Below are 13,616 nucleotides of genomic sequence, written 5' to 3'. Positions count from 1 at the left end.
AAATTTGAAATAAGTAGGTCTTTCTAACTTAATTGATGATGAACTACTTTATATGATAAATAAAAAAAAATATTTACAAAAAGAACTGTGAAAGATGAATTAACAGTCAAATTAGCAACACTTGTTATTCACTAATTTCTGAATAAATTCACTGAAAATCAAAACAAACAATAAGACTCCAAGCCGTTGCATCTTAACAAATACGGACATAAAACCAAATAGCTCATATTATTCTTAGATGAACTATTGACCGACACTGATTGCCCGTCATTAGGCTGTACCTGCATCATCTGCAGTAGGCATAAGGGTGTAAAGTATTTAATGTACAGAATATATTCCGTCAGTTTCTAAATTGTTTAAGTTGAACGATAAGCCAATATATAATACATCTGTTCCTAACTCTTATCATTTATCTGTTTAATATTCCTTCAAAAATACCTACAATAAATTAGGACCACGTCGTAATGTGAATCATCTTCAGTGGACGTGGTGGAATCCTTGTCTCATTTATCTGTCTTTAAGAGAACTGGCTTTCTGAAGTAAATAACTTTATTTCTAGTTTATCATTAATTCCACGATGTGGGCGGGTATTACAAACCCATATTGCAATTGATTGATGGTTTAATGCGATCGTAATTGTCGTACACGATTGGTCACGACGTGCGATACTGCCGCGGGGTTTCTTTTATAAGTTTTGATATTGTTCAATAAACTTTTAAAAAGCTGAAAACAGTTCAAAAACATTTATAAATGATTCTTAAATAAGAGAAAAAGTAAATAACTAAAATTAAATCAGAGTTCGTATACCGTTTTGGTGGATTAAATTTGCAATTTCTCTGACGGCCTCTGTGGCGCAGCGGTAGTACGCTTGTCTGTGTCACCGGAGGTCCCGGGTTCGAATCCCGGTCAGGGCATGATGAGAAAAGAACTTTCTCTGATTGGCCTGAGTTTTGGATGTTTATCTATATAAGTATTTATTATAAAATATAGTATCGTTGAGTTAGTATCTCGTAACACAAGTCTCGAACTTACTTCGAGGCTAACTCAATCTGTGTAATTTGTCCTGTATATATTTATAAAAAAAAAAAAAAAAATTTCACATTGAATTAAAAAGTATAAAAGAAATAAATTCCATTTCTTGATTTAATCAAAAACAAAAATATCTGATCATTTAAATATTAGGTATACATATTTATGGTGCCGAAAATGTGTTTTAGAAAATTATCAGAATAGTGATGCAAAACATTTGTTCAATCAAACTTAATAAAGGTTTGCTATTCCCTTCTGAGTAAAACTATTAACTTGACATAATCAATCTTAGAAGCTTAATCAATATAAGAAACAATAATCATGTTTAACGTGGCAATGAATTTACTCAATAAATCATAAACCTACTTAATTTAATGGTTTAATAAGGATTAGACGCTTAAACTAGACATACTATACCGAGTTAGCCGAGGAGAAATCCATTACATGTAGGTATGTCAACTGAATAATTCTACCTACCTAGTACCTATTGATTAATTAAAACACCACATGTAAACTAACGTCCTATCTTTAATGTGAAAAATTAAAATTTAACTGCATATCTTTAAGCATAATCTGAGTTGATATCAATTAGTAACGGAAACAAGCACCCCCTTGTACTGCTAACTTTATACAGTAGGGAATCCATTTTTTGTTCATATATTATTAAACTATTTCTTAAAAAAGTAAAACAGTATTGATATTGTTAATTTTTTGATCGACAGCTATGATACTTAGTAACGCAAACAACGATGAAATCAAGGCTTTAGAAGCAGTCACGATTTGTGTTTTATGAGAATATAATAATGCTATTATTAATGTGCTTCCTATAATTCAATAATACCTTGTAAAGTATGGATTAAATACAAATTATAAACCAAACATAACATTTAGAAATGATAAATAAATACATAAATACATCAAGAATTTTCAGTACATTTTTAGTAAAATATGAATGTAACACATTTTAGAAATAACATTGTAATGTTCATGCGAACAAAAATATTTTAATGCTTGTTGTCTGAATGATAATAAATTATTTGAAGACAAGAAGTTAGAGAAGGAACAATCAAAGACGATGATTTTTGTTTGATTTATGTGATGTGCCAAATTTAACGTAATGGATAATTGGAAGTGACGCGAGACAAGTTTCTTGGCTGAACGATACTTTTATTGAATTAGAACTGTTCCTAAATAATGACACGAATGATAAGGTGCCTTTGGACGTTATACTTTACAAAGTAGATGGCAATAATACAGCAGTCTTAATCCGACTCAGCAATAGTAGCATGATATGCCTAAGAAACAAATTCGGCAGCACTCCATCGCAAAATTGGCAAACAAACGCACTTCATTATTTTATTTAAAAGTAAAAACGCAAAATAGACTAAGAGAAAATATTGCTTACAGTAGTATACTACTATACTGTATTATAATACAGTACAGTAATATAGTAGTAATTTAATTTTACATAATACAAACAGTAGTAATAACTAATTATAGAGATAAAGTCAATGCAAGAAACTGTAGAACATTAAATACATTGGAGCGGGTCGCGACCCGTGACCCGTGCGGAGCGCGACCAATCTGCCGACCTCGTTACCGCACCCAGACAAAATGCACTTATTACAACGTACCCTAGCTTCAGTGATCATATGAATGTTAAAAATACTTTTTGAGAATAAGAAGAATAAAACTCTTCCAACAGAAACAAATAAGATTGTATTCTTGCACATTCAGGCAACCGGATGTGTAACCATGAACAAATATGGATAAGGTGACCCTATGTGCTTGCAGAGACCAGGCGAGACTAACTTCGACTGAAAGCCTGACTAACCCAATACTGGATTTGCTAAAAATTTCTCTAATCAAACCCATACACAAAAAAGGTCCTACCACAGACATTAATAATTATCGACCGATATCTCTTTTACCGGCGTCAGCGAGAGTGTTTGAATCGGCTATGGTAAAACGTTTAAGTGACTTCTATGAAAAATACAACGTGCTCCATGAAAATCAGAATGGATTCAGGAAAAATTTCTCCACCACCTTAGCGATTTATAAATTCACACTAAAAATATTCGAAAACATTGATCAGAAAAAATACTCATTAGGACTCCTCCTAGACATGAGTAAGGCTTACGATAGAGTAAATCACGATATTCTGCTTAACAAATTATTTGATTCAGGAATTAGAGGCACGGCACTTAACTGGTTCAAATCATATCTCGAAAAACGTGTACAACACGTCGAACTTAGGTATACAAACTTTGAATCGGGTAAAATAGAAATTATAAGGTCAAATAGAGCAGTTTCCACCGGCTCTATTCCGCAGGGTAGTGTCTTAGGGTGTATTCTGTTTCTCATATACATCAATGACCTCCCAGACGAAATCAAAGAAGAGTGCATACTCTTTGCGGACGATGTATCGGTTTTACTATCCTGTTCTGATGAAGTTGAACTAGAAAATAAATTAAATATTACTATGGATAGTATAATAAATTGGTTGGATACACATAACTTAGAACTTAATTTAAATAAAACTAAATTACTACAATTTAAACCATCACAAAAAAGACCATTGCAGTTGGATTTTAATTATAAGAATACTAATTTAAAAACAGTCGACACGGCGACCTTATTGGGGATCGAATTAGATACCAACATGACTTGGAAACCACATATTCAGAAACTAAAAAATAAGATTTCATCTTTTACTTATGCATTACACCAACTTAAACGGGTAACTGACCTAAAAACCTGCCTTGCCGCTTATTATGCATATGCCCACTCCAGACTGTCATATGGCATAGTTATATGGGGAAACTCTTGTACAATTAATGATATATTTACGCTACAAAAGAAAATCGTTAGAATACTCGTAAATATTGACCAGATGACATCCTGCAGAACATATTTCATAAAACATAAAATTCTTACCTTAACATCTATATATATTCTAGAAGCATGCAAATTTGTGAGGAAGCATGAGGCTCTGTATATACGAAGGATAAATAGAAACAAAAGAAATAATAGAGACCTCAACATACTAGAAAGACCAATCACTAAAATGAAACTTGTTTCTTCCAGCCCTCATCATATGGCTATAAAAATATATAACCATATCCCGAATTATATAAAAAATATTAAAAAAATCCCTATATTTGCGAAAGATCTTAAAAATCTACTCGTAGGTAAATGTTATTATGATATTTCTGAATTTTTCGACGATAAATTCCCTACCAATTCACTTTGATTTCTTTATTACAAATAAAGCGAAAATCTGTAAATCAAATTTAATTTGTAAGTAATGTGGCAACTAGTTGCCCTCATGTTTGCAGTGCCCTTACAGGGCGTCACTTGTACCTACTATTTATTTAACAACTTATAACTTGTGACTTGCAATAAATAAATCTGAATCTGAATCTGGATTGTGGTGAATAATAGTATCTAATAGATGGACAACTTCTGAAAGACTAAGAGGCTTTAGATATCCATAGAGGTTTGATAGAACGTATAAGATAACTTTCATACAAAATGGCCTGTTCTCTCCTAAGATAAATACTTCATTTTATGCCATAACGAACCGAGAACAATACAGTCTCTTCAGAGGCCGTATGTGGCCTTTCAGTTAGTAGGACCAATCAAATAAACCTCATTACGGCGCACGGCCAGTTACCATTGTCAGTGCTGCCAACTATTGTAAGAAAGGAGATTTTTTTATGTTCTTAAACTACTCTAATGATAGAAAGTATTTATTACTTCGTTGTTGTAGAATACTCATAACTTAAACAATGATTTTATTAAATTACATTAAAATATTTATAGCATTTACAATTATAATTAATTTAAATTCAAACAACAAAATTAATGAGTAAAAATTCTTTAGTCTCGATATCCGAACTAATTTTCTTGTACTATAGTTTACATATTTAGGAAAATTATTACATATTATGTCTTAGCTTCTCTGTGATGTAGCGCAACATATTCCAGGAAGATATAAAAATTTATCGCTACTAACTCATTTAATGTATGGCATTATGTTCGTCACATTTTATGCCAAATTTTAAAAATATTTGACTAAAACCAATTCTTTAAAGAATTCAGGACATTTTGTCATTCAAATTCATAAAAATAAAATAAAATTTTATAAACCCACGCACGTTTCAGATTTAGGTATCAAAAAATATGATAGATACAAATCAAAACTTTGACAGTTTGACATTATCTAATATAATAGAACATATTGTACTAGAATATTGAATGATTCTATTAACTATTTATAATGTGTTTGTGTGTAACAAAAAAGATACACTATTTACATAATGGGTTTGTAAATTGACAATGTTCAATATGTAGTCATGTTGTACAACTTAAATGTTACAAAAAGCATATGTATTCACAAGAGCTTGCACTAACAAGAAAAGTCAAGTTTTAATAGTAAATAATGGTAATGAGGATATATGGCACAACTTCCCTATCAGTTGGTCCACGAGGAAAACGTGTATTGAACATACATTACAAAATCCATGGGAAAGAGAAAGAGTGGTCTTATTCTAAAGTGTCCACAGATAGACGACAAAATTGTATTGATATTTGAAAATTGCCTTCGCTTTGTTAAATAATAGAAATATACGATAAGTTAGCAACAGATCAAAAATGAAACATTTGAAACTAAAATTCACGTGGAAAGATAAACAGTAGACATGCTGCACCAACTCCAATGTTTAGTCTTTTTGGAAAACATTCGCGAGCTTTTACTAATGTTTGCACAAGAGAATGATGTAGCACATACTGGTCGTATTGTACTGAACAAGACTTGTTTCTACTGAAACCACCCGGAGCCTACAAAAAATATTTTTACGATCCTTCATAAAATACCGTGTTAAGCAATTGCTTATTTTACCTAGTTATACTTCTAATTGAAAATATTGGTATTTTCATTTAGAAGTATAACTACCTTAACTACGTATTTTACAATGAGTGTTGCTTTTAATTAAAAATTATTAAAACTGATGACTAGGTCACGCTATTGCTTCCTATTTTCATATATTGAAATGGTAAATTTTCATATATTTAAAGGTAGAATTTATTATATACAAACAATATTTCTTAAAACAGAAATTGTATTTTAGATTTATAAAAAAAAATTAAAGATAATTTTACCCTAGACATTATACTCTATTAGCCTCCACCATATTTAGTCTCCATTATGTCAACATCAATACAAATCAGGATCGATGTAGAGAATAATAACTACACTATACTATGACTGGTATAAAAAATGAATGCTCTTAAATAAATGATGTCAAGCAAGCACCTCGTGACGTATAAAAAGTTGGAGCAACGGTGTCCACAGATATGGCTGGATTTAATAACGCCTCCACCTTTATATGGAAAGCTATAGATTCCAAAAGATCGACTTGTATAAGCGACATGGCAGCATATGATGTGGCATAAGTTATTCTCTGGCCATCATATATAAGAATTATTAAACAAGATAGTTTAAAAAAAATTGATACAACCCAGCATGGAATTATGGTAAAGTAGGTAAAACAAACATTAAGTTAATATAAACTGCAACTTGATTACCAATTGCACATTTGCAAAATTTATGACTGTGCTCACAAGCCGCAATTAACAAAGATCAAAGACAGTGTCGGCAATTTACATACAAATGGGTCAATTAGATCATCACTTCATATATTCAAATATTTCACATCTAGCATCATTATCTAAGGAGCTATAACTAACTGAAACAACATAAACTCCAGCCGCAGATAAAAATATTTTTATAACCACGTACTGAGTGTAAATGCCTGTATTAGATAAGTAAGTACGTTAACTGAAGGTACAGCTTCATTAAAGTTAGATAATTAGAAAACTGAAAGTGTAAGTTAACTACAACTATGACACCGCTACCTTATTTGAAGTAGCCAGGCATGTGAGCAGCATATCATTGGTTGAATCTGAAATGCGGATGCAAGCTGGTTCCGCATTAGTTAGTATTTTTTTACATTTTATTATGGAAATCACATATTAAATGCCCACTAAGAACTCATTCAGATCTGATATTTTCAAAAGCATTTATCCTACTAAGGTTTCGTGGTGACCGGGGTGTGTTTATGACTCTGAAATTTAACTCAGCTTAGAACATGTTATTTATTCACAAGTCTCTGTCAACCCCTCTGGGAAAGAGGCGTTATTTTTATGTTGTATCTATGTATGTAAAACACAAGCAGCTGAATGTGTAGGTTTGCTAACTGTTTTTCTTCATCATAAGCACTCAAACTTGCCAATCGCAGTTGGATATCTTGGCAAGCTTCTGATTCAGATACTACTAACTGGGGCTTCAATTTTCAAAACCATTAAGTAGCAAAACATGTTAAATCATAAATTATAATCACATAGTGATTTCACAATATTTGCACAGCCGTCGCATTTGATAGGTTTAGTAACGCATGTGCACTATCCCGAAAACAAAAGATAAATTTACACAGTCATAAAGCCTAACGTTAATGTCGAAGTAAAACATTCCAAGATATTAGTCACACCCCGAATGTTCGTGTTGTTTCGACAGTACGTTCGACATACCGAACCATATCGTTAGGTATTTCAGGAATAGTTACCGTTTACATTATCCGCAGATTTTGTTAGGAATAAAAAGGCAATGTTTGTTTTCATTCAAGAATTGTTCAAATATGTAAATTCTCGTTGGAATGGAAACAATAGATATAAAATATGACGTGAAGAACGAATGTTTCAATATAATGAATCGAAACGAGTTGCTGTTGTCATTCATTATATTGATGCTGTTAGTTATTTACTACAACAGTGATAATGTTATATTCTAATAACATTACACGGGATGAGTTTCCTTTTCTACAAAAACTCTCATATTACGATTCTAAGCGAATGACAAAAAACAATTTATTAGGAAATTATTTAGACTTATGTCACAAATGCATTAAAACGTCTTCTCTGATCGACTATCAATAACATTCAGCGTTCAATTTATCTTAAGATTAATGTTCACATTGTTAGATTCCACACAATTATCCGTATGATCTATTGGCAAATATTGTAAGAAATATGGATTAATTTGACCTCACTTGACTTCGTTTATGGAGTTACAGAGATTAGCATGCCTTGTTTGCAAAACAGTATTAAATAAAGATAAATCTCATAACAATCTACCGCGGTTGGAAATTGAATCGTTAGATCTTTAAAGCAATTAATATAGATGTAAATCCTTCAAAATTGTACCATGTGCTAGTATTCAATCGAATCATAATTGATCATTAGATCATCACGTAACACACTCGAGGAAACATTAAAATTATATCAAATATATCACAGGCCAATATATGATATGATAACTTAAACAAGGTTTCTCATTTATATCAGAAAATTATATGATGATTAGTGTTACAACTCGTCGGTGTAATTAAAGAAATAAAATTTATTGCTGTTTACGATTTATTACTATAAACAGCACGTGTTTTATGTGTGGAAGAAATAATTATTTCCAATTACTGCTATAGATTATGTGACGAAAATGTTATCAATAATAAGTCGTCTAAAATTGAACAATTTTTTCACACTAAACAACTAAATAGACCATATGTTATCTAAGATATTTAAGATTTACTCAGAAATGTCTTACAATCAGGACTCTTCTCACAAAAAATCACGATTGCTTTATAAAGCAAATGACATTTATGATACATATCCCGCGGACAATATTTTCATCAGCGACAATAAATATAGCTACAGCAATGTATAGTGTTCAATAACAATGAATCATCAGATCATTGAACTCCGATCCCTAAATGGGTTTACGTGAGCCGTTCATTTGCAAATGAACCTGAAATATGAAGCAATGAATAGAAGCCATCACTGACGTGTACGGGTTTGAATAAGCTACGTGAACCGCTCCAAAGGTGTGTTAGCCCTGACATAAGTCACCAAATGTAGCAAGCTGCCAACCTTGTCGTTCTATCTGTATGAGTAGCCACGGTCCCTACAACTGTAATAAAACCTGCAACCTGTGACATTTATTTTAGTCCGAACTGCAATAAAAATAACTGTTTCCATTATTTCAGAGAAAACAGTTATAAAGATAACTTTATATTTGGTGCTGAATAATAAGATGGAGTTTAGTGACAAAAAATAATTGTTGTAAAAATATAAAACCCAATGATTTAAAATCTGAGTAAGGTAACTGATGCAGTAATCGAAATTTAACTGCGTATCACAATCGTACGCTTTGAGGAAACAAAGAAAGGATAGCGTGGAAAACGAAAGATTTTTCTCAATAGGAAAAATCATTATTAGTCATTACACCGAGAGCAAAAAATAATAATAAGAATCATTCTTGATGTAAAAAATATGCAAAGTTTGTGAAAAGAGAAAGTCATTTATTATTTATCCAAACAAACTTTTGAAGAACATACGAACATATTTAAAAATGGTCCAAAAAAATTTACGTTGTTATTACAAATGTTATTACTGCTATTGATCTTGAAAAAAATACTCTTACTTTTCCGTGACAATTGTGGCAAACTGAATTTATATACAATACAGTATGTAGATAAACGATCTCTAATGCCTACTCGTATTTATGTTAAAGACAATTTAAAATATCAATCGCTTCGTTCTATTTATTATCCAAGCCTATTATGGCCCAAGATAATATTTTGTACTTTACAAAACCCACAACTAATCCAAACTTCAATAAGTGTTACAAAAATACTCACATCTGGATGTTCTTTTACTGGCACGTATACTTTTTCTGTTAGCGTAGTGACCATGCCTTCTGGTTCTGGTAAGACGAGGGGCTCTTTCTTTACTCCATTTATTTGGAATAAACTCGCTCGTACTTTGGCTATTTCTGTAAAGAAGGAAACGTGGCATTAGCAAACGAGTAAACATCTGCTTCAATTAATTTCAAATTGACATGCAACATGTCAAATTGACGGCGTTATGTTTAGAAGTCCGCCCAAAAGGCTTTGGTGATGAAGATAAAAAAAATGTATCAGTACTTTAGGGTTAACCAATTATTTCCTGATAACTAAGTATGTGATTAAGTGATTTTTTAACTTGATGGATAATTTTACAAACACTTGTTGTCTGAGTTGTAATCAACTAACTAGTCAATTCGTAATCGGTTGATTTTTCAAGTACAGTACAAGATAAACAAATTAAGTCTTTCCAATAAACGGAACTTAAAATTGTTATTATGACATCATTTGACAATCATTGATGGATTATGAGCTGCACCTCTAACAATATGACGCACTGTTACCCACTGACCTCCCTTGCGCTGATGCAATAGTCCTAAACGATTATATCCATGATAGAATCATTGTCACAATGAAAGAGACAATGGAATACTCGTAGATCATATAAAAAATATTTAACAAGAGGAAATATCTAGTCTATTTTCCATATAATCTCTCGCTCCTTCCAATTATATCCTATAAACAATATTTAAATATATTTCCACGGTTAATTAAAAAAAAAACAACTAAAACTTTATCAAAAAGTGATTGTACTTCATCAAAGTAAGTGCATCTTCCCTAAAGACCACAAAAAAATAGATTTATGTATTACTTAAGTATTTTTATTATGTTCTTAAATTAATATTTCTTTTGTTCTGAAATTCATATCATAAATATTTTTAACCTCTCTGTAAGCCTTTTTATCGATTACTTAAACTTACGTTAAACTTGCGCAAACTAAGGGTCTCATATTATATTTCTTATCCAGATAAGCTGTGAGTCAACTAACTACGTAATCAGTGACCATCTGTTTTTGATATCCTCATAAAAATCGTGCCCGTTCTTGAGCACAAGTTTACCGCTCAATTGGTTTAAAGTCACTTATATTTATGATCGGGATATAAAATTTGCATTTTAGTTTGTAAGTGTCATTACGACGACCTATTTGTTCGTGGCTCAGTGCGTCATAGTGATCTGTCTGTTAACTGATGAGCTGATTTTACGCTAATTAGTCCAGATATTAATACCGGTATTCTATCGCGAGCGTCTTCAATAAATATATGTCTTGTGAACTCAGAGTTAATATCGAGCAATGATTTATTCTGAAAATGTAATTTTTCAATCAAAATTCCTGGTTGATTGTAAATAACCAACAGTTTCGTTTATTTATTTTTAAACAAAAAGTAGGTCATGTTACTCTACAAGGTTTTGTCAGTCTCTGTTTGAAATATCATCAAAATTAGTCCAAAAGTTTTTGATTTCATTCCTAACAAATAAAAATACAAATCACTTCTCTTTTTTATATTTCTGTTCAGATCTAACTAATACGACACCTATACAAGTATAGTGGTTCCATTCTACTTTTCCGGCCACATTTAGCTTAGTTGCTTAATTAATGTAGATTCCGAATCAGAAGCTTAAAAAAACAATAACAATATTCCGAAACCCGTTGCTCGTCAATTTTTAATCTTGCGCTATCAAACGGCACACGGGTATCCGGCTGGCGGCAGCGGGCCGGCGGCAGTGCCTCGCTTTCACACCGTATAAGGGACGGCGAAGTAAACAAGCCATTTGCTCGCCACAGGACTTGTGGATAAAACAATGATAATACAGAAGTACGTAACTCATCATCTTAACTTTAGTACCGGTTCCGTCACCATCTTCAGGGAGAAAGAGAACACGATCTTTGATAAGCTTTACACGAAACGACTTCGTCAACTCTCCTGGGGACTTCAACAAAAAAAAAATAGCCAAATCTGAAGGTTTAGTCTATTACAAAGCTGAATTTCATTACAGTGGGTTGATTATTTTTTAGGTTTATTGGTAATCTATATATATAAAACTCTTCCGTTACTGAGTGACTGACTGACAGACAACGCACAGTCGAAACTACTGGTCGTAGACAGCTGAAATTTGAAATGTAGGCTCCTTGGGATATGTAGGGGAGCACTAAGAAAGGATTTTTGGAAATTCAACCCCCAAGGGGGGGAAAAGGGGTAAAAACGTTTCTATGAAAAATCTTATTCCTTGGGTTTATAAACTTGAAACTTGGCATGAACACGTACATAGGCAAGTAAATATGTTTGACATTATAAGTTTTTTCAAACTACCCTCCAATCGTGATTTAGGGGGTGCGATTGGGTGACTGATTTATTAACGCACAGCCGAAACCGCTCGGTATAGGAGTCTGAGATTTTGAACAGAGGTTCCTTTAGTAACATAAGTGAGCACTAAGAAGGGATTTTTGAAATGTCAACCCCCAAGGGGGGGAAACGGGATAAACTGAGCCGGGGCTGCGGGAAAGTTCTAACGAGATACCGTGGCCCCGGAACGCAAAGGGCAACTGAAGGAACGAGGTGGGTTTTAGTCAGTAAAAGTCTGACACACCCTTCCGTTCCACCCAGAGCGGGAGAGGTCATTTGATGATTTCCCATCCTTAAAAAAAAAGACTTTGTATGACAACTTTCAGTCGTCTCTTTAACATACATAATAACATACATAATTATGTACATACATGCATAACATTAATAACATCACGCCTTTAAATCCCTATTTTGTGTTAACACTACCCATACAAACAGCTAAAAGGAAACAAGTGAAGAGACGAAATTTGTCCGCATCCATTTTCACCTAAATTCTTAACGTTAATGAGATTTACTTTTTATTATCAGGTCAACCTAATAGCCTCACATGCACGTATAACTTCGTAAGAATTTTCTTTCAACTCCTAACCGTTGAGGAGTTGTACCTTCCATCATCAGCTCATTCACATGGGATGATGACTATCAGACGCAAATACTTAAACAGATCTATGAAATTGTCAAAAACGTAATTGCCTGTAAATTTGAGGTTTGCCCTTGATTTCCCTGGAATACCATCATCAGATCCTGACTAGGTAACAACGGGACCAACTTGAAAGTATACTCTACCGAACAAAAAAAGAATCACGTAAATCGGTCCATAAATCTCGGCGTAATCGGTATGCATAAATAAAACACCCGAATTTTATTTTCTACAAGATTTCAGCCTGTGGAAGAAAAAGCCCTGTCGAGATCATTAAAAAACGCTATATATAACCGAATTACACGTGGGCGAAGCCGCGGGCGGAAAGCTAGTAAACAATAAAGCAATAAACCTCTTGAAAAAAAGATAGGAAAATGTTCAAAGATAAAAATATAAAAGAGTTTTGGACTTCACTTTTTAAGCTATCATCTGAATAAGAATAACAATTATTGTAATTTAAAAAAATTATAAATGTGCTGTACCTATGAATAAGTGTTTTTATAAGGGTTCTAGCATCTGTACTCTTATATTTGTTCCTTTGTGACCGCATCTGATTGTGCATTTAATTGCCACCTTTGCGTGAATATTGATGGAGGACCGGCGGGATGAACCAGTCGAAATTTCTTTCGGTATTCTTAATACGTATCTTTTTATTTGTCAAGATGACCTGAATTTTCTGATTCAATACTGCTTTAGACTATATCTAAAATATGAATTTTATGGTACTTAACTAACGCGTTCTCATTATGTGTACGTACTCCAACATTGCTCAAATTTTCAAATAATTATGTAGCTGAGTCACTC

General features: G+C 32.6%; 1 protein-coding gene across 6 annotated transcripts in view; it reads right to left on the bottom strand.

Moving 5' to 3' along the window:
• LOC106136398 (protein held out wings) overlaps positions 1–13,616 on the bottom strand; it is a 67,294-nt gene that overhangs the window by 17,931 nt on the left and 35,747 nt on the right. For all 6 annotated transcript variants that reach the window (XR_009657025.1, XM_013336936.2, XM_013336935.2 and 3 more), the window contains exon 2: positions 9,786–9,919. Coding sequence is in view for 5 of the 6 variants with exons in the window: in XM_013336936.2 (XP_013192390.1) it covers positions 9,786–9,919 (134 nt within the window). In the remaining variant the exon portion in view is untranslated. The remainder of the gene's footprint in view (positions 1–9,785; positions 9,920–13,616) is intronic.

This window comes from Amyelois transitella, chromosome 10 (assembly GCF_032362555.1).
Source record: "Amyelois transitella isolate CPQ chromosome 10, ilAmyTran1.1, whole genome shotgun sequence".
Lineage (NCBI taxonomy): Eukaryota > Metazoa > Arthropoda > Insecta > Lepidoptera > Pyralidae > Amyelois > Amyelois transitella.
Note: the sequence above shows the minus strand (reverse complement) of the source record. Positions and strands in the feature narration are given on the sequence as shown.